At 39.2% G+C, this 27,297-nt stretch overlaps 1 protein-coding gene across 4 annotated transcripts in view; it reads left to right on the top strand.

Annotated features, from left to right (window-relative positions):
* The window catches only part of DYNC2H1 (dynein cytoplasmic 2 heavy chain 1), a 460,552-nt gene that overhangs the window by 221,367 nt on the left and 211,888 nt on the right, over nt 1–27,297 (top strand). For all 4 annotated transcript variants that reach the window (XM_055422858.2, XM_055422857.2, XM_055422859.2 and 1 more), the window contains exons 67-71: nt 1,254–1,373; nt 1,919–2,053; nt 5,204–5,347; nt 9,536–9,625; nt 27,171–27,236. In XM_055422858.2, the coding sequence (XP_055278833.2) occupies nt 1,254–1,373; nt 1,919–2,053; nt 5,204–5,347; nt 9,536–9,625; nt 27,171–27,236 (555 nt within the window). The remainder of the gene's footprint in view (nt 1–1,253; nt 1,374–1,918; nt 2,054–5,203; nt 5,348–9,535; nt 9,626–27,170; nt 27,237–27,297) is intronic.

Here is a 27,297-nt window from a genome sequence, read left to right as displayed (position 1 = left end):
TTTTTCTTACCATACTAGATGACTCACTGCATATTTTCATCAACAGTGTCTTTTGATAGCCTTGATGATTCTTGTCATAAATAAAGCAAAGTACAAATTACTCAAAAGTTGGCAGAATTTGACAGAATGGCTTCCTCTATATAAAAGATCTCCACCGTAATTGCTAAAAAGGGCTATTTAGGTATTACTTTAATGAGAACTAATTGAACATGTTTATACAATAGATTTTAAATTAGCATATTTTATGACATGCAAATGTCATTTCCTATTTTAAAGTTTTAAATTTAAGACTGACAGAGCAGTCTTCAACAACTTTATTAAGATTCAGCTCATGTAGCATATGATTGACCCTTGAAAGTTTACATTTCAGTGTTTTTTAATTTTTTTTAGTGGAATTTCTGGGTCTTATGGTATCAGTGTCTCATGGTAACAATGCTTGCCTGGTAGTTCAGCTGGTAAAGAATCCACCTGTAATGCAGGAGACAGTTCAGTTCCTGGGTTGGATGTTCTTGGGCTTCCCTAGTGGCTCAGCTGGTAAAGAATCTGCCTGCAAGGTGGGAGACCTGGGTTCAATCCCTGGATTGAGAAGATCCCCTGGAGAAGGGAACAGCTTCCCACTCCAGTATTCTGGCCTGGAGAATTCCATGGGCTGTACAGTCTATGGGGTCACAAAGAGTCAGACACACCTGAGTGATTTTCACTATGATAACAATATGTTTAAATTTTTGAGGAATGGAAAAAAATTTCCAAAGTAGCTGCACAATTTTAGTTTCCTGCTAGTAGTATATGGCGGTTTCTCTTTTTACACATAGTAACAACATTTATTATTATTCATCTTTTTAATTGTAGCCATCTTAATAGGTATGATATGGTATCTCATTGTGATTTTGATTTTAAGTAAGATATCTCTTTATTTTTGCGACTGCCATGAAAAAGTTATCTTCTTTTAGTTTTTATATATATTCTAAGAACTTAATATTAGATGCTGATATGTTAAGTGATGTGATTTCTTACAGCTGTTTTTATAATATGTAACATCTAATCAGTTAGCTTCACTATTCATTTTGCCTTTTTTGTCAGAAATAATTGTGGAGGTGTCTCATATGTTTAACCAGAAAGAATGAAATGTACAGAATAGTATATTTGTAATATCCAATCAAACATAAGGTCTATTTGTGAGAAGTTTTCACTTTGGTTTGTCTTGCTTGACCTTTATTGTTAAAATAACCTTGGCCTTTTTTTTTTTTATAAAGCTTTTGGCACTAACTATTCAACATGAGAAACCTGATTTAGAGGAACAGAAAACAAAACTATTACAACAAGAAGAAGATAAGAAGATACAGTTAGCTAAGCTTGAAGAATCTCTGTTAGAGGTAAAATTTAGTTATTTGGATGTTGATCATATTACATTATTTTGATTATAATCAAATGCTGTTTTTTTAGAGGTTATAATACCTTCAGCGTGTTTTTGGTTGTATCAGAAGAATATCAATATATATATTAAAATCAAAATTCAAACAGAAAAAGTAGATATCTTGGAATATGAGACTTTGAAGTAATGTTTAAGACAAGTGATTTTTAAGTAATACTGTCTTTATACTGTATTTCATTAATGTTTAATTATATGCTCAGAACAACTTTCGAAAGTAGCATGAGATTATGATTTGATCTGTAATTTTAAGTGATTTTTATTTTTATTAAATTGATAAAATTAATATATATATACTGCTTTAATGATGTCATCTAGTTATTTGCAGTATCTTTTCATATACAAGGCTGTAAAATATTGAAATTCTTTTAAAAGTACGTAAGTTCCCGTAAACATCATCAAATTAACAGTAGTTAACTTGGACTTCCTTTAATTGATCATTTTAGTGTATATAATAATGTTCATATTATTTTATTAATTTTTCTACAGACACTTGCCACATCTCAGGGTAATATTTTGGAAAATAAAGATTTGATTGAATCTTTGAATCAGACAAAAGCAAGCAGTGCACTTATTCAGGAGTCACTTAAAGAATCTTACAAACTCCAGATTTCTCTTGATCAAGTAAATATTTTCTTCTTTATGATCTTATACTGTTTTCTTAAATGTTGATGTTAATATGATAAAAATTATAGTATCAAGGCTTCAGGGGAATGATAACTGCATAAAGAAAGCTATTCAAAAATACCAGGTCCTTGGGTCTAATTCTTATTATTATGGAGAGGGTGATAGACATTGAGTATATCAAGGGTAAAGAGTGCTGGTCGTTTTTGTCCCCTGCTGAATGTCACTGATTTCTGGCATGTTATCTAACGTCATAGGGAAGCCCAGGTGGTGCGGTGGTAATTAGTCTGCCAGGGCAGGAGATGCAGGTTCAGTCCTTGGGTTGGGAAGATCCTCTGAAGGAGGAAGTGGCACCCCACTCCATTATTCTTGCCTGGAGGATTCATTGGACAGAGGAGTCTGGTTAGCTACAGTCCATGGGGTTGTAAAGGGTTGGACATGACAGGGCACTCATGCACACTAGAGTTCTCAGTTCAGTTCAGTCGCTCAGTCATGTCCGACTCTTTGCAACTCCATGGACTGCAGCATGTCAGGCCTCCCTGTCCATCACCAACTCCCGGTTTACTCAAACTCATGTCCATTGAGTCGGTGACGCCATCCAACCATTTCATCCTTTTCTCCTCCTGCCCTCAATCTTTCCCAGCATCAGGGTCTTTTCAAATGAGTCAGCTGTTCGCATCAGGTGGGCAAAATATTGGCGTTCCAGCATCAACGTCAGTCCTTACAGTGAACACCCAGCACTGATCTCCTTTAGGATGGACTGGTTGGATCTCCTTTTAGTCCAAGGGACTCTCAAGAGTCTTCTCCAACACCACAGTTCAAAAGCATCAGTTCTTCAGTGCTCAGCTTTCTTTATAGTCCAACTCTCACATCCAAACATGACTACTGGAAAAACCATGCTGCTACTGCTGCTGCTAAGTCAATTCAGTCGTGTCCGACTCTGTGTGACCCTATAGACAGAAGCCCACCAGGCTCCCCTGTCCTTGGGATTCTCCAGGCAAGAACACTGGAGTGGGTTGCCATTTCCTTCTCCAATGTGTGAAAGTGAAAGTGAAGTCACTCGGTCATGTCTGACTCGTAGCGACCCCACGGACTGCAGCCTACCAGGCTCCTCCATCCATGGGATTTTCTAGGCAAGAGTACTGGAGTGGCCTGCCATTGCCTTCTCCGGGAAAAACCATAGCCTTGACTAAATGGACCTTTGCTATAAATTTGTACTGAAATTGAAACTGAATGTGTTTTTGTGTTTAATGACTATTAAAGAGCATCTTTGCCATTCCTGAAACTTTTCTTAAGGCAAATTAAGTATATCAATAAAAGAGTTAAAAGTTATTTTTCCATTTAAAGTATCTTTCTTCCCTTTTCATCCTCTACCCTATGAATGTGATGACTGAACTGTTTTCTTATAAATAGTTAAAATCACTTTTACTTTATTATTTTAACATTTCCTAGAGTAAAATTTCAACCCTGTATCAGTACAATGTATCTTTTTTTCTCCTACATTTGGCGACAGAGATTTGCTAAAGAAAAGCAATAAAGATGAATGATACTGTGAATTCTCAGTCTGCAACCTGACTTGGACCCTTACTGACATCCTTTAATTCTTTCCTATTTCCTTGAACGACTTATTTTAGGTGTTTTTCAGTTCTTGCTCAAATTCTGCACATACATAGATTTCTTTCTTCCCTTGAGAAAGAGCTCTGTTGAAGTCAGAACTACAACAGGCTTAGAGCCTCTTTAACAATGACTTGGGGGAAAAAAGAGCTTTATAGTCAAAAGGGAATTATGCAAAAGTGCGATTTTTCTTTTTGACCTGGTCTACTACTTGCTCCTGGTTTTAAAGCTGGATTTCTCAAGGATATGATCTTGGTCCTAAAAGTGTATCCCCTTTAGAGGATCTTTACCACCAAAGACAACTGCCCACAATCCAATTGGAAAACTTTCATTATATCTCAACTGAACTGATTTCTAGTTTATGACTATCCACATTCAATGCTTTCCTCCACTGCAACAATGAGAAGTAACTATATTGTTAGTGTCAATTACTCAGTTTTCTTTTCACTGCGATCTACCAGGTACCAAGCATACAAATCAAACAACATATCTATGTTCCATGTAACCTGTGTCTCTTCTATGAAAAGCTGCACGTGACTTTGATAGTCCCTGTCTTAAGAAATTTACAATATAGTTGAAGATGTGAGTTACATATACATAGCCTTTCAATCATTCATTGACTATTCTGCCGAACTCTGTGATATGAAGTTTTACTATAAATAAAGGTGAATAAAATGCAATCCAAAAAAAAAAAAAACAAAGTAATCATCCCACCTTCTCTACCACCACCAAATGGCAGATGTCATAACTGTCACTCTCTACCAGAAGGATTTTGACCTTTCTGTGCCTTCTCTTTCTGAACAGGCACCCCTGAGTCACACACATAATTTTGCCAATATCACATTTGTAATCCTGTTTCTTTGATGAGAGTGGCATAGATAGCTTTCTCAGAGTTCTGTTCATAACCTCAAGGCCATTTAACCCTATGATCCTTTCATCTTTATCATCCTTCACCTTCAGTTAGAACAAAAGCCCTTGTGCTTATGGGTTCCTTTGATGCTTATGCTGAACAACACCAGGTGCTCTGTTATCTTACTGTGGACCCTCAGCTGCAGTCTTCTTCTCTGCCTCTGCGTCCGTCAGTGTTCTGTTGATACCAGTCCCACACGCTGCATTCATTGTTCTGACTTTTCTCCACTGCAGGGATGGCTGTAGTGCCATGCCTTCTCACATGACCTACGTGACCTCTGACCACAACTGTTTACCATTTCGTCTTACCCTAATACAAGTGTTTACCTCGTTCTCCTAAGACAAGTGTTCTTGGTCTTCGGTAAAACCAACCCTTGTACTACTCTGTAAGCAGAGTAGAGATTATTTAGAATACATTGATGTAGTTTCATAGAAGTATAAAACAAATATCTTAGGATTTAAAAAGTATAAAAGTGTAAAAATATAAAAGCTGGATTATGATGTTTGAGTTGTAGGCTTCCGTGTTCATTCATTCGTTGTCTGTGTGGAGGAAGGGTGTGCACAGGAGCCTGCAGATGGCAGTGAGCCCTGGTACTAAGGTGTTATCCCCGCCCCATTGTTCCACAGGAGCGGGATGCTTATCTCCCTCTGGCTGAGAGTGCCAGCAAGATGTACTTCATTATCTCTGACTTGTCCAAAATTAACAACATGTATCGCTTTAGCTTGGCTTCATTTCTCCGACTTTTCCAGCGAGCTCTGCAAAACAAACAGGTATGCTGGTGGTTACCCCATAGCTGAGACTAAGAGATAAGAGAGATCGCTTTATTAGGTGCTAAGTTTATAATAATTTCTTGAGTGAAGTTGCTTAGAATTACATTTCACAAGACCATATATAACACCTTTAAACTATATTTAAAAGAAACTGGTTCCTCAGTTGCATTTTATGTTTTTAACAAACTGTCCCAATGTGACAGCCCTCTTAATGTAAATGATTTATGAGTATAAATTAATTAATGATCATGTAAAAACCTGGATAATTCAGGAAGATCAGAAATTAACCACCTGATCTCTTTACCTGGGGAAAGCAACATTTAAAATTTCATTATATAGCCTTGTTGTTTGGGGGCTTCCCCTTTGGCTCAGCAGTAAAGAACCTGCCTGCCAATTCAGGAGACACAGGAGACCTGGGTTTGACCCCTTGGGGTTGGGAAGATCCCCTGGAGGAGGGCATGGCAAAGAGGTCCAGGATTCTTGGCTGGAGAATTCCATGGACAGAGGAGCCTGATGGGCTACAGTCCATGGGGTTGCAAAGAGTCAGACATGACTGAAAACTGAGCGTGCATTTGTTGTTTGTGATCGTAGTATGTTACAGGTATTGTTCTAGAAAATGGAAGTACAGGAATATACACTCTTTTATCAAGTGTGTATTCTAATGGAGGGAATATGTTAAAAAATACACATAATTTTACCCAAAAGGTATAATATTGTGCTTTAAAAATATACTGTACACAATTTTCATGTCCATAAATATAAAACTACACAGTATTTTGGAGAACTTTTGAGGCCCTTCTTTATTTAACTACCTCCTATGGAGTGTTCTGGTTATCTCTGCTAAAGATGTTTTTACACCGGAACTTGGCAGAGTAAACTGTGTTTCTTTTATGCTTATCAGTTCTGTGGGGAATTTGGTCAGGGCCTGGCAGGGCTGGCTTACTGCTGCCTCACATGGCCTGGGGCGTGGCTGGGAGGAACTGAGAGGGAGTGGGTTCAGAGAGGCCCGCTGGTGACTGGGCCGGGTGGACCTGATGGCGGGCTGCTGACTGCAGCACCTCTGCATGAGGTTTGGTTTCCTCACAGTGCAGAGTAGGTGAGTTTCTCATATTGCACACTGAAATACCAAACATGTATTCCAGTGGAAAAGGCAGAAGCTGAACTATGTTTTATAACCCAGCCTTGGGTCATTTCTGCTGTATTCTTTTGGTTGAAACAGTCAGAGCCTGCCCAGATTTAAGAAGGGGAAAGGGACTTCACCTCCTGACAGAACATCAGAGAATTTGGGGTTATGTTTAAAATAGCTAGACACTTATAGGATTGTTTTTCCCTAGTGTTTTCTTTCTCTAATGATTTGCCTGGTTAACTTCCTAGACTTGGATAGTTGGGGCAAAAATGCATATATGTAAGTCTTTAGACAAATGGTGTCTAATCATCCTTTGGAAATACATGCTGTTGGTGTATTAAAATAATACAACAGCAGGGACCTTTTTCCATCATTCCTTATTCAGATGGTTAAGAATCTGCCTGCAATACAGGAGAACCAGGTTCAATCCCTGGGTTGGGAAGATCCCTTGGAGAAGGGCGTGGCAACCCACTCCGGAGAATCCCATGGACAGAGGAGCCTGGCAGGCTACAGTTCATAGGGTTGCACAGAGTTGGACACGACTGAATGACTAACACTTTCACCAAGCAAAAATGGATATTATATATCTTTTAATAATTAGCCTATTAGGTAGTTGAAAAGTATTTCACTATATTTGAAAGTCTTTAGTCATCTGTAAGATAAAATCACTTGTAGAATAGATATCAGATATATTTGTGGTTTTTCTTTGGTGAAATATGATTTTTTTATATTCTGTTGTATTAGTATTTTGAAATTTGATTTATAAGAGATTCTTATGTATTAAGGACATTAAATCTTTGTCATATGTTGCTAATATTTTGGGCTTATTGTTTATTTTTTAATTTATTTAAATAATATTTTTTATGAAACCAAGTTCATCAAATTGTTTTTCATAGTTTTTATATTTGATATAATACTAATATAAGTGTTTTTAGGATTATATTTTGGGTGCAAATAATTTATTCTTTTAGATAAATTAGGAAGCAAAATTTCATATCCAAGTAGGTTTACTTAAGTCTGTCTTTCTGAGGAAAGAACATTCACTCAATTAATATTTACTGCAAACTTAGCATATGGCAGGCATTTTCTAGGTGCTCGAGTGATATACTGGAGCATAAATCAAGAAAAAGTATTGTCTTCATTGGCAGGGGCTAATTAATATTTTCATGAATAAATTATTTCAGAAAATCTTTGAGTACAGTGATTAAGGTTTACTAATGTCTTTTCCACTAAAATCATCTGAAGTTCTTATATTCAGATTTGAAGTAAAATGACAGCTGACAAAGAACTTAGATTTTGGAGGTAGGTGTTGTTAGTGAAATCTGTTGTGTCACTCCTGGGAGAAGAGATACGCGTTTCTCCCACGTATCTTCATAACGTCCTCTGGACAAAGACTAGGTTTCAAGTTGCAGGGTTGGGCTGCAGAACACCTGTGTGTTAAAATTTTTTGAATTTTAATTGTTAACTTTAGTTATGCCATTTATGATATTGTGTTGGTAGAAGAGTTTTACAAAAAACAATAGTGTGAAGTTTGTGAGAGCTCATTCATGACATGTTGATCTTATTTCTAATTTACTGTGTCAACAAGTAAAACTAAAGAGTCATTTATATTATACTTCTTTTGCATTAATAATTTTGTATAAAACTTGAGAGTATATAGTAACAAGTTCATTTAAAATAGATTTTTATCTTTTAGTAAAAAGGTATTTATGTTAAAATTCATTGATCATATAAAATATAAGAACTGAAAAATACATTACAAGGCCTAAACTTAATAAAAGTACTGATTAGTTTATACTGTTCAGAAAAGCTTATAGCTTGGTATTTTGTCAGTGACAATAGTTCTGTGATAATATGGCCATTGAATAACATTTACCTTTGCATATGTGCGTATATATATTTGCACCTGTGTGTTTAGGCGGGCATTTGAGTTTATTTAAAAAAGTAATGTAATCTTAAATTTTGTTTTCCATTGTTTTGAAAATCTATTCTGTCTTGTAGGTACTACATTCTGTCTCACATTAGCTTGTTTTTTAGTGGATCCAAGTTTTAATTTCACATATGATCTTTGTTATTAAGTAGTAAAATCGACAAGAGTGTTTGTGATGTGAACTGTGAATAATGAGCTCTCTTGGTTAGAACATGCTACTAACCAGAAGCTTGAAACCAAGGCCAGAAATCCATGTTTGATATATCTGAGTACCAGGTCACAATGTTTTCTGCTAATTTCACATATTTTATTTCTCATTCTGGGTGTACTTCTCTAAATATTTTGCTAGTTTTTTTTTTTCTTTTCTTGTCTTTTATCATCATAAGGACGTAAGCAAATTTTGTCTAAATGTTATACCAGGATTGAATTTTACAAGGCATGTATTCTCCAAATGTACCCTGAATGAAGTGAGATGTAACACTCATTACAGTTAGGGAAAAGGCCAGCTTTTATACCATCCCTGTCCACTATTCCTACCCCAAGCCATTTATCATTAATCAAATAAAATAGCCATTAGTGATATTTTTCAAGTCATGGCAATCATATACAGTGAAAGTACAAAAATAGGTAAAAAACTAAAACTGTGTATGAATTTTGACACCATAAATTTCAAATTCATGAAAGATGAGCAAGATTTAAGATTATTTAGGTTCTTATGCTGGGGATAAGAAAATTCTTTATAGTATGGTTCTGGTCATACTGTTTTGAGACTCGATTGGTAATTATAATAAAGGTCATTAAATGAGTTTAACCCAGATTGATGTAGTATTTTTAATGCCAGTAGAAATTAAAAGTGGTAGGTCAAATTCAGTTCATATTGTAATTGATTATATTTTTCATTTATTGAAAGCTTTAACTCTATACATTAAAAAATACATCAGTTTTTTATTGTGTTAATGTAGAAGTTTAGTACATTTGTTTAGTCCCTTGAGTCTGACTGATGAAGATAATTGCTCCAGAATCAGTTTTGAGTGTGGAAGAACAGTTTATAAGCATGATTAAACTGTGAGGTACCTTTTAAGTGTTCATGAGTTTCCTAATGGTTTCTCAATTTTCAAATTGTCATCTGCAGGATTCTGAAAATACAGAACAGAGGATTAAGTCTCTTATCAACTCATTAAAACATATGGTTTATGAATATATATGTCGTTGTCTATTTAAGGTAAGAAATATTTTGTTTTTCACTTATAAAATGTTACCTGAACCTTTATTTAATACAGTATTAGGTTAAATTATATTAAATTGTACATAACCCTTTACCTACTGGCAAGGTATTAGAATTGACATTTCTGATATTTTTCCAGAATGTCTTCGAGTACTTGGGGTGTAGTGGAGAGAAAAGTGACAGCTTCACTAGCTGGCTTAGCCCTGTACTCGTCAGTGACCAGCGAAAGAGGGAATGAGGGTGGGTTAGGTAGATCATCTTCCAGCAGATGTTTCTCAGTCTTAGTACTCAGGACATTTTGGGCCACGTAGTTATTTGTTGTGAGGGGTCGTTTTGTGCATGTTATGGTATTAATGTCACCTCTGGCCTCTACCTTCTGGTGCCATTAGCATTCCCTTTCCCCATTATGGTGATCAAAAATATTTCGACACTGCTGGATGTCCCCCGGGCTGGGGAACAAAATTTTCTATTCCCTGCATTACAAGGTAAACTAATACATGATTCTGTGTTTTGAAGGAAATCTGTCACAGATTTCTTCAAATTACAAGGCACCCAGAGGAATAAACAATAAAACATTTTTAGAAATTTTTGAATATTATAGAAAGTACGGTAGCTCAGACGGTAAAGCATCTGACTGCAATGCAGGAGACCTGAGTTCTTCCTCTGGAGAAGGAAATGGCAACCCACTCCAGTACCCTTGCCTGGAAAATCCCATGGACAGAGGAGCCTGGCAGGCTGTACAGTTCATGGGGTCACAAAGAGTTGGGTGCGACTGAGCGACTAACGCACATAGAAAGTACAGAAGGTTTTCACGTAGGACTGTTTTATAAAAAAAAAAAAAATCAGTCCTTGGGAATAGCTTGAGACATTTTTAAAAAAGCACTTTGTGAAGGCAGTTAACTATGAGAGAGAAATAGAGTTACTATGGTCCAATTATATAGACTTCTTAGGAGATCTTGAAAAAGATATACTTTATATTCTTCAGCACGAGATAGTAGTTTTTATGATTAGAGTGACTTTATTGAGGATGTTTACTTTAGATAGAGAATAAACTCTTCAGAGTTTATTGACAAGGAATGTTATTGGAAATCCAAAGAATTATATTTGAGCATTTCTGCAGAATTACTTCTCTAATGAAAATTGTGGATATATATATATATATATATTTTTGAAAGGTCTCATAGTTTACTGTCATTCTAAAAATCAGCCATTCAGACTTCACTTTTAGGTTGTATAAAAGGAGGAATTGTAAAGGAATAATCTCAAAGCCCATTTTGTCGCTGGTTATGATCCTAGATATAAGGATGATATGTCAGTAGCTTCACTGGTTATAGGTTCATGACATATTTAAACATTTTTATAATTCATTATCTCATATAAAACTTTGTAAAATTTAATTACACAAAATTTAAAAATATTTTCAGAAAATGTTTCAAATTTAATGAGCAATATAGAAAAATCTTTAAACACATATTTTACTCTCCTCCAATTCAGTCCTTCATTAGAGTAAATCATTTTGAGGTTTGGTATGTCCTTATAGTCTGTTTCTTCACTCTTCATATTCATATCTGCAAATATGTATACATACACACACATATATACCAAATGGTGGCTCAGCTGGTAAAGAATCTTTCTGCCAAAGCAGGAAATGCAAGAGACATACAGGTTCCATCCCTGGGTCAGGAAGATCCTCTGGAGAAGGAAGTGGCAAGCTGCTCCAGTATTCTTGGCTGGGAAATTTCAATGGACAGAAGCGCCTGATGGGCTACATTCCATGGAGTTGCGCAGAGTTGGACATAACTGAGCATGTGCCACCCCCCCCATATATATATACAACACATCTTTATCCATTCAGCTTTGGATGGACATTTAGGATGCGTCCATGTCTTAGCTATTGTAAATAATGATGCAGTGAGTATAGAGAAGCATATATCTTTTCAAATTAGTTTTTTTATTTTTTTTGGAAAAATACCCCCAAAGTGCAATTGCACTATCCTATGACAGTTCTATTTTTTAGCTTTTGAAGAACCTCCATACTGTTTTCCATAGTGGCTGTACTAATTTACAATCCTACCAACAGTGTGGGTTCTGTTTTTTCCATGTCCTTGTGAACCCTTGTTATTTGTTGTCTTTTTGATCATAGCCATTCTGGACAGACGTCAGGTAGTATCTCTTTGTGGTTTTAATTGGTCCTTCCTCAGTGGTTAGTGATGTTGAACATCTTTTCATGTGTCTGTTGGTCATTTGTTTGTCTTCTTTGGAAAAATGTCTATTTACATCATCTGTCCATTTTTTAAATAGCAGTTTACAGTTGTTATGTCTGCTCATTGGATTGATCCCTTTATCATTTTGGTGGTGCTAGTGGAGAAGGCAATGGCAAGCCATTCCAGTACTATTGCCTAGAAAATCCCATGGATGGAGGAGCCTCGTAGGCTGCAGTCCGTGGGGCCGCTAAGGGTTGGACACGACTGAGCAACTTCACTTTCACTTTTCACTTTCACACATTGGAGAAGGAAATGGCAACCCACTCCAGTGTTCTTGCCTGGAGAATCCCAAGGACGGGGGAGCCTGGTGGGCTTCTGTCTATGGGGTCGCACAGAGTCAGACATGACTGAAGTGACTTAGCAGCAGCAGCAGCAGTGGTATAGAACTCATCTGCTGTGCAGGAGACATAAGAGACGTGGGTTTAATCCCTGGGATATTCCTCCAGGAAGATCCCCTGGAGGAGAACATGGCAACCTACTCCAGTATTCTTGCCTGGAGAATCCCATGGACAGAGGAGCCTGGTGGGCTACAGTCCATAGCATCGTGAAGAGCTGGACATGAATGAAGAGACCTAGCACTCACATCCAATGTCTCTTAATGCCTCTTGTTACAGTCTTTGTTTTAAAGTCTGTAAATTAAAGATAGTTCAGCTCTCTTTTCATTTTCATGGAGTAGATTTTCTGTCTCCTCAATGTATAGTCTATTTGTTTTTAGTTCTTAAGTGAGTCTTTTGTAGGCAGCATATACATGGCCCTTGTTTTTTTATTCATTCAGCCACTTTACAGCCTTTAACTGGAGCATTTAGTCTACTTACATTTAAAGTAATAATAGTTTTGCCAAGAGAATGCACCAGTCATAGCAAACACGCTCTTCCAACAACACAAGAGAAGACTCTACAAATGGACATCACCAGATGCTCAGTACCAAAATCAGATTGATTACAAGACTGGGAGTTGACTGTGGCTCACATTGTCAGCTTCTTTTTGCAAAATTCAGGCTCAAATTGAAGAAAGTAGGGAAAACCACTAGGCCATTCAGGTATGACCTAAATCAAATCCCTTATGATTATACGGTGGAAGTGACAAATATTTTCAAGGAATTAGATCTGACAAAGTGCCTGAAGTAGACAGAGTGCCTGTCCAGTGTTATGGACAGAGGTTTATAACATTGTACAGGAGATGGTGACTAAAACCATCCCAAGAAATAGAAAGGCAAGAAGGCAAAGTGGTTGTCTTAGAAGGCCTCACAAATAGCAGAGAAAAGAAAAGTGAAAGGCAAAGGAGAAAAGCAAAGATATAATAAACTGAATGCAGAGTTCCAGAGAATAGTAGAGAGATAAGAAAGCTTTCTTATTTTTAAATTTAATTAATTTATTTTACTTTACAATATTGTATTGATTTTGCCATACATTGACTTAAATCTACCATGAGTGTACATGTGTTCCCCATCCTGAACCCCCCTCCCACCTCCCTCCCCATACCATCCCTCTGGGTCATCCCAGTGCACCAGCCCTGAGCACCTTGTATCATGCATTGAACCTGGACTGGAGATTGGTTTCACATATGATATTTTACATGTTTCAATGCCATTCTCCCATATCATCCCACCCTTGCCCTCTCCCACAGAGTCCAAAAGACTGTTCTATACATCTGTGTCTCTTTTGCTGTCTTGCATACAGGGTTATCATTACCTTCTTTCTAAATTCCATATATATGCGTTAGTATACTGTATTGGTGTTTTTCTTTCTGGCTTACTTCACTCTGTATAATAGGCTCCAGTTTCATCCACTTCACTAGAACTGATTCAAATGTATTCTTTTTAATGGGTGAGTAATATTCCATTGTGTATATGTACCACAGCTTTCTTATCCATTCATCTGCTGTTGGACATCTAGGTTGCTTCCATGTCCTGGCTATTGTAGTCAGTGCTGCAGTGAACATTGGGGTACACATGTCTCTTTCGATTCTGGTTTTCTCAGTGTGTATGCCCAGCAGTGGGATTACTGGGTCATATGGCAGTTCTATTTCTAGTTTTTTAAGGAATCTCCACACTGTTCTCCATAGTGGCTGTACTAGTTTGCATTCCCACCAACAGTGTAAGAGGGTTCCGTTTTCTCCACACCCTCTCCAGCAAGTGAACAATGCAAAGAAATAGAGGAAAACAATAGAATGGGGTAGACTAGAGATCTCTTTAAGAAAATTGGTGATACTAAGGAAACATTTCATGCAAAGGACAAAAATGGCAAGGACTTAACAGAAGCAAAAGAGATTAAGAAGAGGTGGGCAGGAATATACAGAAGAACTATACAAAAAAGCTCTTAATAACCCAGATAACCATGATGGTCTGGTCACTCACCTAGACCCAGGCATACTGGAGTATGAAGTCAAGTGGGCCTTAGGAAGCATTACTATGAACAAAGCTAGTGGAGGTGATGGATTACCAGCTATGATGTTTCAAATCCTAAAAGATGATGCTATTAAAGTGTAGCACTCATGATGCCAGCCAATTTGGAAAACTCAGCAGTGGCCACAGGATGGAAAAGGTCAATTTTCATTTCAATTCCAAAGGAAGGCAATGCCAAAGAATGTTCAAATTACCATGCAATTGCACTCATTTTACATGCTAGCAAGATTATGCTCAAAATCCTTCAAGCTAGGTTTCAGGAGTGTGTGAACTGAAAACTTCCAGATGTTCAAGCTGGATTTAGAAAAGGCAGAGGAACCAGAGATCAAATTGCCAACATCTGTTGAATCATAGAAAAAGCTAGAAAATTCACTTTAATGGCAGAAGGTGAAGAGGAACTAAACAGCCTCTTGATTAAGGGGAAAGAGGAGAGTGAAAAAGCTGGCTTAGAACTCAACATTAAAAAAATGAAGATGATGGCATCTGCTCCTATCACTTCATGGCAAATAGATGGGGAAAAAGTGAAAACAGTTTCACATTTCATTTTCTTGGGCCCCAAAATCAATTTGGATGGTTACTGCAGCCACAAAATTAAGGGATGCTTGCTCCTTGGATGAAAAGCTATGACAACCTAGACAGTGTATTAAAAAACAGAGACATCATTTTGCCGACAAATCTCCTATAGTCAAGGCTATGGTTTTTCCAGTAGTCATGTATCGATGTGAGAGTTGGACTGTAAAGAAAGCTGAACACTGAAGAATTGATGCTTTTGGACTGTGGTGTTGGAGAAGACTCTTGAGAGTCCCTTGGACTGCAAGGAGATCCAACCAGTCCATCGTAAAGAAAATCAGTCCTGACTATTCATTGGAAGGACTGATGCTGAAGTTGAAACTGCAATATCTTGGCCACTTGATGCAAAGAACTGACTCATTGGAAAAGACCCTGATGCTGGGAAAGATTGAAGGCAGGAGAAGGGGATGACACAGGATGAGACGGTTGGATGGCATCACTGACTCAGTTGACATGAGTTTGAACAAGGTCTGGGAGTTGGTGATGGACGGGGAAATCTGGCATGCTGCAGTCCATGGGGTTGCAAAGAGTAGGACATGACTGAGCTACTGAACTGAGCTGAGCTGATTCATTATCATTAACTTGAACACTACTGGATAGATTGCTTATCTCTACTTTGCTTAGGTTTTATCTAAGCAAAACCTAGGATTTTGTCTTTTTTGTTTGTTTCAAATATATTCCTGTCTCCTCATTATGCCGAATTCTCTATGTTTATTTCTGTGAACTATGTATGTATGTTTTCCGGTCTTGTAGAATGACTTACATGGGAAAGGTCTTATGACTCTCAGCAGCATACTCCCTTCTGCGTACTGTAGCTATACGCTCCAAGGTTGTCCCCTATGTGGGCTGTGTAGACCCTTCTGTTGTCTCGGGGCCAACTACTGTGGTTGTATTACTCACTGAAACTGTCCCTTGGACTAGTTGGCTTCTAGGCCCTACCTCATGTATTGACTGCCAGACCCTGCTGGTTGGGCCTGGGTCCCAGTATGCCTGGTCACATGACCTGATGGTCCTGTGACTGTTGCTGTCCTGCCGAAGGACAGGGCCAGATTCTGGGGCATGCCAGCCCATTGGTAGGAGCTGGGGAGGCTGGGGCTGGTATTGGCCTGCTGGTGTGCAGAGTCGTGTCCTGGGTTGGCTGACTGGGGGCTCCTGGCTCTGGTGCTGTCCACTGATTTTGGGTGGGTAAGTCCCTGACATTACTAAGCTAGAGGAAAGTGAAAGTGAAGTCGCTCAGTCCTGTCCGATTCTTTGTGACCCCATGGACTGTAGCTCACCAGGCTCCTCTGACCATAGGATTTTCCAGGCAGGAGTACTAGAGTGGGTTGCCATTTCCTTCTCCAGAGGATCTTTCCGACCCAGGGATGGAACCTGGGTCTACTACATTATAGGCAGACACTTTACCATCTGAGCCACCAGGGAAGTGCCTCCCCAGCTCCTCCTACCAATGGGCCACCAGAGGAAGGACTCCAAAATGGTGCTTGCTAGACCAGTGTGCTGGTTGTGGAACCTGTCGTTGAATCTTACCCTAACTCTTGGTTGCCTTTTATACCTTTGTGATTGTCCGTGCAGCCTACTGTATTTTTATTAGCTCACCATAGTTGAGGGTCTGTTGTGACCTGTCAGTAGCCTGTAGAGGAAAATCTTAGTCAGCAGTAGATTCAGGATGATTTGAAGCCACATGCCTAAGGAGCAGATTCTAGAGCATGAAAATATATATATTTTTTTATTTTACAATATTATATTGGTTGGTTTTGCCATACATTGACATGAATTCGCCCCAGGTGTAAAAAAAAAAATAAAGATCAAAAAAATAAATAAATAAAATAAAAATAAAAACTCCCAGTTGGACAAGAAAAAAAAAATAGAGCATGAAAATATATCAAGTCCTCTGGGACTGCAAGCACTGGAGCCAAGTGATCTCCTGAGTGGCAGTTGCAAGAACAGAGCCTCTAGACAAGTATGTGGGCTTCCCTGGTGGCTCAGATGGTAAAGCATCTGGCTGCAACGGGGTAGACCCGTGTTTGATCCCTAGATGGGGAAGAACCCCTGCAGTAGGAAATGGCATCCCACTCCAGTATTCCTGCCTGGAAAAATCCATGGACGGAGGAACATAGAGGGCTGCAGTCCATGAGGTTGAGAGTCAGACCTGACTGAGCAGCTTCACTTTTGTTCACTTTCAGACAAGTGTCTAAGGTTTTTTTTCTGGGAGATACTGGTGAACAGAAGGGGGCAGAGGTGGCCTTCACTGACCCTGATCCCTAAGAATGTTCCGAGCCCCTAGGTATGTGCCAAACCTAAACCTTCCTCTTAGACCAGAGCTCCAGTACAAGCAAATAGGCTTCTTTCACAGAAAGATGGGAGTGAGTCTGATAGCCTGTCAAAAACTCTCTATTACTGTCCCCCAGAACCCAGGAATGCAAGCTCTCCTGACTTCCAGAGCCATATGATCAAGGGATGTCCCCTTGGCTGTAGCTGTGAAAATCAGGGCTTCGGAGATATGTAAAGCTCACTTCTGAGTGATACCCTGGCGCCCTGGAGCCCGTCAGAGGGAGAGTAGCAATCTGTAGCTCAATGGCTGTGGGGCGGCAGCAGGGGAGCATAATGATGGCGTTCCCGGAAAGGGAAAAACTGAGGACGAGGGCGCCATCTGGCTAGAGCACAGCGGAGGGAGAGTGCAAACGTGCGCCTGGCGCCGGCAGCGAGGCGGAGCTGCGGGGAGATGGCCGCGGAGAAAGGGCGGATGGTGATGGCGCCTGTTGGCTGGCCAAGGAGAGGGTTGAGGTGGTGCCCACCGATCTGTGTGCCCGGAGTGTTCCAGCAAGCCCTTGGACATGTTGTTAAATTAGACTCCCGCATCTCAGGCCAGCGCTTTGATCTACCCAAGGGAGGCTCTTTAGCTTAAAATCTGATGGCCGACGCTGCTTCTCAGCTGAGCCCTGGGAGGGGCAAGTTCCTGCACGGGGGCCTCTTTTGAACAGAGGAGTACAGTCTTGTGGATATAGTGTTGTGAGCCCAGTTGATTTTCAAAGCTAGATATTTGGGGAGCTTGTTACTCAGGTGTAGGTCTTTAAAGCTGAGATACCTAGTATGGGGTCATACCCTTCATTCCTTAAGAAGAGGTCTGGGTTTTGAGTTTTCCTCCTGATTTTGGGTCACTGTCCCAGGGCTGCGTTTTATGGCAGGATTGTTCCCAGTCTTTCCCACTTTGATGTGGTTTTCTTCTCTTTTGCCCAGTGTGTGGTAATTGCTCAGCCAGTCTTTCGGTATTTAACGGAGGAAATTGTTCCATATTTAGCTGTAGGCTTGGTGTGTCCACAGGAGAAAGTGAGTTCAGGGTCTTCCAATATCACTGTCTTGAACGAGATTTCTCAGTGTAAGTATAATTGCTGGTCCAAGGATCTGAACTTGTGAAATTTTGTTGGGCATTATCAAATTCTTGTCAAGGCTATGGTTTTTCCCGTGGTCATGTATGGATGTGAGAGTTGGACTGTGAAGAAAGCTGATCGCCGAAGAATTGATGCTTTTGAACTGTGGTGCTGGAGAAGACTCTTGAGAGTCCCTTGGACTGTGAGGAGATCCAACCAGTCCATTCGAAAGGAGATCAGTCCTGGGTGTTCATTGGAAGGACTGATGCTAAAGCTGAAACTCCAATACTTTGGCCACCTCATGCAATGAATTGACTCACTGGAAAAGAGTCTGATGCTGGGAGGGATTGGGGGTGGGAGGAGACGGGGACGACAGAGAATGAGATGGCTGAATGGCATCACCGACTCGATGGACATGAGTTTGAGTGAATTCCAGGAGTTGGTGATGGACAGGGAGGCCTGGTGTGCTGTGATTCATGGGGTCGCAAAGAGTCGCACACGACTGAGCGACTGAACTGAACTGAACTAAACTGAAATAAAAAGGTTTTTATGTGTGCTCAGTCACTCAGTCATGTCTGACTCTTTGAGACCCCAAGGACTGTAGCCCTCCAGGCTCCTCTCTCCATGGAGTTTTCCAAGCAAGAATACTGGTGTGGGTTTCCTGCCAGTTCCTTCTGCAGAGAATCTTCCCAACCCAGGGATCAGATCCACGTCTCCTGAAGTCTCCTGCTTTGTAGGCAGATTCTTTACCACTACACCACCTTTTATTAACCAGTTAATACTCCTACTGATAGAGTGAAGGTATCTTCTTTGCATTTTTGTCAACTCTGGAGATTACCACTGTTCTTAATTTCGTGGTTTATAAATAATATCTTATTTTTGTTTCTTCTCTTTATTGTTAAGATTGTACATTTTATACCTTCCTTACTTGCCATATTTGCCTATTTGTGTTTTAAAGAATAAGTTTTGCTTTACAGAATGTCTACTTTAATTACTCTTTTAATGTTTTATTTTTAATCATTGATTTATTTTTGATCTCTGTATTATTTAACTTGCATGATTACTTTTTGTCTTAAACTGGAACTCTCTACCCAATAAACATTTGCCCATCTCCCAGCCCCCGGCAACCACTGCCTACTTTCTCTTTCTATGAATCTGACTGCTCTTAGTATCTCGTATAAGTTGTGTCATGTACGTATTTGTCCTTTGTAACTACTTTATTCACTTAGCATAATGTTTTCAAGGTTCGTGCATGTTGTCAACATGTGTTTTTAAAATGCCCTTTCTGTCCCCCTTCCTCCCTTAGCCCTCTCCCCTCCCTTTCCCCCGACCAAGTTTAGGAATACCCTGAATTTGTGTTCTCTGCTCTCACCTCTCTTCATCTCTAAGCAGAAGGACTTTCCCAGAGACTCTGCCATCCTCACTCACTTAATGATTCATCTCAGAACCAGCGCCAAATGCAGTGCAGTTTCATGTCCAGCAGGGCTGGTCTGAAAGTCTGTGCTCACACGCTTGCTCTTCAGTAGTCGATGTGCATCGAGTTTTCCTCTCTTGTTTCCTCTCTTTCCGCTCTTGTTTCTCTTGCCTCCGCCAGAGGCCTTGCTATGGTGCCCCAGGCTGTGGGGGGTCCCGGGATGGCCTGGGGTGGTTGGAGTGGTGACCTCCCTGGGACAGTAAAACGTGGAGTTACTTGATTGCTGCTGGTGCTGTCACCAAGAGGGTAAGGGGCTCCTGGTACAGCAGTTCATGCTGTAGTGTCTGACCCCAGAAGGGAGTGTGAAACAGCTAAAGGGCACTTGAAGGATATAGGGGGCCAGCGCCCGCAGCAGCCCTGCCCAGCAAGTCCTCCTGAGTGTAGCTGTAATTGATTGTATTTTCCAGGGAATATATGTTGTTCTTATTTTACTTTTAGTGATACATTATATTTACTGATGAGATCTGAACCTTTTTGTCATATTTTAATAATAATTAGAGAGTGATACAGTAAGCTTTTCAGTGTCAACATGATTTAAAGCCAACCTTTTGTTGCACTATGAAAGGGGTTATAGGCTTACTATCCTCAACATTTAGTGCCCAACTGGAATTTTTCTGTCTTGAGTAATACTGTTTGTTGTGAGCAGTTGAAATTATTTTAAAAAGGACTGTAGTTTGTAATTCTTAAGACAGGTTTTTAATTGATGATGGAATATCTGTTTTGTAAAATCCTTATTTTTGCATGAATAATATTAAATATATTCATAGTGAATTCAGCATTCTGTAGTTTCAGTGGTGAATAAAAATGCAGAAAGCACAGCCATTACAAAAATGAGGTAGTAAAACATTCTCAAGATTTAGCACTCTAAGCTTACTTAGGATGGAAACAGCTTCATATTCGAGTGAAAGTTTTGGGGTTTTTGGCAGTCAGCACCGCATTGAGCTGAGTGCCAGACCTTCTCTCATGCTCATTTTGCTGTTGTGTTAGTGACGGTAATGTGACAACAATCTACTCTTGAAACGGAGGATTGTTAGTATTCACATCACAGTGAATTGAGAGCTTTTTGACCTGGAACAGAAAAATGATTCACTTATAGGAGAAAGTTTAGAATTTTAATAAACTATAAGCCAAATGGAGAAAATTGCCTAATACTTTCAGTTTTGATTATTTGCTGTATCTTTCTTTTTTTTTTCATGAGGTCAAAAGTGTTTATTTTAGTAACCTAAGTACTTTAGACAATTATGGGATAAGCAGCACATTTGACTCCCCCAAATTTATGATGATTATAGCAAAACTGTGTCCACGTTAGTACCTTTACACATCATTTCTTCATCACAGTTTATTGCTTGGAATAGATACAAAATAATGGAATTTGTAGGAATGTTAAATAATTTCCAACTCTACTGGGCAAGAGTATGGAAAAGAGTTTAAGGAAATTTGGGGGGAGCATATGATTTTTGATGTTTCCCTGTCCTTGTGGAAGTATGTCTAAAAGGTCTGAAATGGTTTAGGAAGACTGTCTGGTGATGAATGAATAGAAATTTTTTCAAGGAAAGTGCTTCTAAGCTTGTGCTTTTGCAGCTTACTTAGTCTATTTCTTCAAATGAATTTGCTAGTTCATTGATTTTGAATATTGATAGCATGTCATGATTATATTTATCTTACATATCATTTAATTTGAATTGCATTTTTCCTTTACAAATGAGTTTTCTTAAATAAAAATGTGGAAATTCTCTGGTTGCATATGTGAAGTCACTCAGTTGTGTCCAGCTGTTTGTGAGCCCATGGACTGCAGCCTACCAGGCTTCTCCGTCCATGAGATTTTCCAGGCGGGAGTACTGGAGTGGGTTGCCATTTAACCTGTGACTATTAAATGACTCTTGATAATTTAGATACTTCTGCTTTGATAACTTAAAAACTTTTAGTATTATGTATAACACTTTAGAATTTCTGGAAGTATAGGTGAATGTGCATGGACTGCTTTATTAAGATGTATGATTTAGTTTCAGGCACAAACTTAGGCACTTGTGAGTGCCTAAGATCTATCCTGTATCAACTTCTTTGAGATTAAAACAAGAGTTTTCTTCATAGGATAACATGTGTTCATTAAACATATTTGAAAGAAATGAGTATTATAAAGTATGAATCAAGTGAATGAATAATACTTTCTACTTCTTATTAGTCTCTGAGATTTATGAGATTTATGAAATATTTTTGAAATAAATTTCCTTTCCAATATTATGTAGTATATCTTTTTACTGTAAAGCAGATAGTTTTTACCTATCACCTTTTAAAATTTACAGTGTTCCAGGCACTAAGTGCCTTAACGTATTGTTAATTAATTCCTTCAGCAGTTCTGTTTTATAAGGGAGGAAACCAAGATATAGAGATCTAACCTTTTTCTAAGGTGCTCAGATAGAGTACGTGTTGTAGCTAGAATTCAAACCCATTTTTCATGACGCCAAAGACGTCTTGGTAATAGGATGTCATTAAAACAAACCATTATATCTGGAAATGTGAATTTTTTTTTTATCAGCTGTAAAGTAAACTTTGAGATTCCCTCATATTGTATTCGGAGAAGGCAATGGCGAGCCACTCCAGTACTATTGCCTAGAAAATCCCATGGATGGAGGAGCCTGGTAGGCTGCAGTCCATGGGGTCGCTAAGGGTTGGACACAACTGAGCGACTTCACTTTTCACCTTCACACATTGGAGAAGGAAATGGCAACCCACTCTAGTGTTCTTGCCTAGAGAATCCCAGGGATGGGGGAGCCTGGTGGGCTTCCGTCTATGGGGTCACACAGAGTCGGACACGACTGAAGTGACTTAGCAGTAGCAGCATATTGTATTAATCATGTTATAGTTGTCTCTTTTTGAATTTTTACTAGAGTGTGTGTGCTGGCATGGTGGTGTCATCCAGTGGTCTATTTTTCTTACTGCCTTTCTTTCAGCTAGTTAATTATGTAGATGATCAGTTGAAAATTTTGCTTATTATATATTCTCTTGATATTAAATTATTTTGTAACTGATCCCAAGCAAACTGATATAAATTTAACTTAAAGTAAAACACCCAAATTTTCTGACTTATAAGCTGTGTAGATGCAAGGATATTGTAGGTACAAAATATTTTTAAACACTGGTTATTGACAGTTTTTTTTTTTAAACAAGTATTCAGAAAATTCTTAGGCTTGGTTAAATTCATTCTTGATTTTGTTTCTGTGTAATTGGAAATGTGTTCTCTCTCTGTCAGTAAACTATATTTTTATGTTTATTCTTGAATTATTGTTATTCCTCTTTATAAAATCATTGTTAAATTCTTATGGCTGAAGGGATTCATTGGTACAGCTAGGCACCCAGATTGCTGTCATAAACAGCATTCTTCTGCCATCTCCCAGTTGGAAAATCAGAAGATTATATCCCGGTTGCCCTGGCCTAGATCATATGGTATCTCTTGTACCATTATCTGTGGCATGGTATCTTGACAATGGGCCACCTTGATGATTGGCTTATCTCTTTCCAACAGAAGGGTGGTTTTCCTGCAGGCAAGGATGGTCAACAACGAAATCAGATTGATTATATTCTTTGCAGCCAAAGATGGAGAAGCTCTATACAGTTAGCAAAAACAAGACCAGGAGCTGACTGTGGCTCAGATCATGAACTCCTTATTGCCAAATTCAGACTTAAATTGAAGAAAGTAGGGAAAACCACTAGACCATTCAGATATGACCTCAATCAAATCCCTTATGATTATACAGTGGAAGTGAGAAATAGATTTAAGGGACTAGATCTGATAGATAGAGTGCCTGATGAACTGTGGACGGAGGTTCGTAACATTGTACAGGAGACAGGGACCAAGACCATCCCCGTGGAAAAGAAGTGCAAAAAAGCAAAATGGCTATCTGAGGAGGCCTTACAAATAGCTGTGAAAAGAAGAGAAGCGAAAAGCAAAGGAGAAAAGGAAAGATATAAGCCTCTGAATGCAGAGTTCCAAACAATAGCAAGGAGAGATAAGAAAGCCTTCCTCAGCGATCAATGCAAAGAAATAGAGGAAAACAACAGAATGGGAAAAACAAGAGGTCTCTTCAAGAAAATTAGAGATTCCAAGGGAACACTTCATGCAAGGATGGGCTCGATAAAGGACAGAAATGGTATGGACCTAACAGAAGCAGAAGATATTAAGAAGAGGTGGCAAGAATACACAGAAGAACTGTACAAAAAAGATCTTCACGACCAAGATAGTCACGATAACGTGATCACTGACCTAGAGCCAGACATCTTGGAATGTGAAGTCAAGTGGGCCTTAGAAAGCATCACTACGAACAAAGCTAGTGGAGGTGATGGAATTCCAGTTGAGCTATTTCAAGTCTTGAAAGATGATGCTGTGAAAGTGCTGCACTCAATATGCCAGCAAATTTGGAAAACTCAGCAGTGGCCACAGGACTGGAAAAGGTCAGTCTTCATTCCAATCCCAAAGAAAGGCAATGCCAAAGAATGCTCAAACTACTGCACAATTGCACTCATCTCACACGCTAGTAAGTTCAGTTCAGTTCAGTTGTTCAGTCGTGTCCGACTCTTAGTGACCTCATGAACCACAGCACACCAGGCCTCCCTGTCCATCACCAACTCCCGGAGTTCACTCAAACTCATGTCCATCAAGTCGGTGATGCCATCCAGCCACCTCATTCTCTGTCGTCCCCGTCTCCTCCTACCCCCAATTGCTCCCAGCATCAGAGTCTTTTCCAGTGAGTCAACTCGTCGCATGAGGTGGCCAAAGTATTGGAGTTTCAGCTTTAGCATAAGTCCTTCCAATGAACACCCAGGATTGATCTCCTCTAGAATGGACTGGTTGGATCTCCCTGCAGTCCAAGGGACTCTCAAGAGTCTTCTCCAGCACCACAGTTCAAAAGCATCAATTAGTTAAGTCATGCTCAAAATTCTCCAAACCAGGCTTCAGCAATATGTGAACCATGAACTCCCAGATGTTCAAGCAGGTTTTAGAAAAGGCAGAGGCACCAGAGATCAAATTGCCAACATCCGCTGGATCATGGAGAAAGCAAGAGAGTTCCAGAAAAACATCTATTTCTGCTTCATTGACTATGCCAAAGCCTTTGACTGTGTGGATCACAATAAGCTGTGGAAAATTCTGAAAGAGATGGGAATCCCAGACCACCTGACCTTCCTCTTGAGAAACCTGTATGCAGGTCAGGAAGCAACAGTCAGAACTGTACATGGAACAACCGACTGGTTCCAAATAGGAAAAGGAGTACATCAAGGCTGTATATTGTCTCCTTGCTTATTTAACCTTTTTGCAGAGTACATCATGAGGAACGCTGGCCTGGAAGAAGCACAAGGTGGAATCAAGATTGCCGGGAGAAATATCAATAACCTCAGATATGCAGATGACACCACCCTTTTGGCAGAAAGTGAAGAGGAACTCAAAAGCCTCTTGATGAAAGTGAAAGAGGAGAGTGAAAAGGTTGGCTTGAAGCTCAACATTCAGAAAACAAAGATCATGGCATCTGGTCCCATCACTTCATGGGAAATAGATGGAAAAACAGTGGAGACAGTATCAGACCTTATTTTTTAGGGGGCTCCAAAATCACTGCAGATGCTGATTGCAGCCATGAAATTAAAAGACGCTTACTCTTTGGAAGGAAAGTTATGACCAACCTAGATAGTATATTCAAAAGCAGAGACATTACTTTGCCAACAAAGGTCCGTCTAGTCAAGTCTATGGTTTTTCCCGAGGTCATGTATGGATGTGAGAGTTGGACTGTGAAGAAAGCTGATCGCTGAAGAATTGATCCTTTGAACTGTGATGTTGGAGAAGACTCTTGAGAGTCCCTTATACTGCAAGGAGATCCAACCAGTCTATTCTAAAGGAGATCAATCCTGGATGTTCATTGGAAGGACTGATGCTAAAGCTGAAACTGCAATACTTTGGCCACCTCATGCGACGAGTTGACTCACTGGAAAAGACTCTGATGCTGGGAGCAATTGGGGGTAGGAGGAGACGGGGACGACAGAGAATGAGGTGGCTGGATGGCATCACCGACTCTGTGGACATGAGTTTTAGTGATCTCCGGGAGTTGGTGATAGACAGGGAGGCCTGGCGTGCTGTGATTCATGGGGTCGCAGAGAGTCGGACATGACTGAGCGACTCAACTGAACTGAACTAAATGATTATAGGAGAGTTGTTTTTTTTTTGTTTTTGTTGTTGAATGTATCTTTTATATTTAGTGTATCATAATATCCTTCTATTTTATCTGTAGGTTTAGAATCATACACACCTGTAATATTATATATGAATAAAGTATGGTTTATAATATGGAAAAAGCTAAATAAAATTTATATTAGAATTCTGTAGAAAGATGGTGCTTTAGCAGATAGTTTTGTTTATATTGGTAAACTCATTGCTTTTTTTGACAGAAATGACAGAAACTTATTTTATAAAATTTGCAAAATACATCAAATAAGGAAACAAAAATAACCTGTAATCTCCAAAATAAATCACTGATAAAAAACTTTATCATCTATTAATTTATTTTGCAGATATATACGCATGTCTGTTTATATAAAAATATTAGTTTAAGTAAACAGTATGAAGTATGCTGTATGCTTCGATTTGACTTTATTCACGATGGACTTTTGAACTTCCACGTTGTTTCAGTTTTCCCTCCACTACAAAAAGCCTTGCAATGAATACCCTCATTTCTTTTCTAGAGTATATTTGTAATCTCTTTGCACAAATTTCTAGAAATGCAGTTTCTTGATTTATGGGGATATAGGGTGTTCATGGGAGAAGACAATGGCAACCCACTTCAGTACTCTTGCCTGGAAAATCCCATGGATGGAGGAGCCTGGTAGGCTGCAGTCGATGCGGTTGCTAGGAGTCAGACACGACTGAGTGACTTCACTTTCACTTTTCACTTTCATGAATCGGAGAAGGAAATGGCAACCCACTCCAGTATTCTTGCCTGGAGAATCCCAGGGACGGGGGAGCTTGATGGGCTGCCGTCTATGAGGTCGCACAGAGTCGGACACGACTGAAGTGACTTAGCAGCAGCAGCAGCAGCAGGATGTTCCTGAGCATGTAACATACAAAATGACAAACTGAAGATTACTAATGCGAGAGGTTGATCTGGTTAATGATGTCTAATGTAAACCTCACAGTTGGATTTCATCTAGTTAAATCTGTTTTTGTTGTTTGTTTTTTTTAATGAGATATATACACTGATTATTCCTTAGCACTATTTCTAAATATTAGGTCTTTCTCTGTACTTCCACTGCCAACTTAGAAGCATTGTTCTACATAGATGCCATCTGCATAGTCATTTTTATATTGATAAAAGTAGATTATTAGAAGATAGAGTATAGAATTTATGAGCCAGAATTTAAGGACTGTGCTTTTCCAAAAACAGACATTTAGAAAAAGCAAAATAATATCTGTTATTCTTTTCAGGCTGATCAGTTGATGTTCGCTTTGCATTTCATTCGAGGCATGCATCCTGAACTTTTTCAAGAAAATGTAAGTCTAAGAAAAGGAAAATATTATGAGTTGCATAGAAATTTGGTTATGGGTGGACTTT

The sequence above is a fragment of the Moschus berezovskii genome, chromosome 14, assembly GCF_049115385.1.
Source record: "Moschus berezovskii isolate FMDL1 chromosome 14, NW_MosBer_1.0, whole genome shotgun sequence".
NCBI lineage: Eukaryota > Metazoa > Chordata > Mammalia > Artiodactyla > Moschidae > Moschus > Moschus berezovskii.
This window is presented reverse-complemented; position numbering and strand designations above follow the sequence as displayed.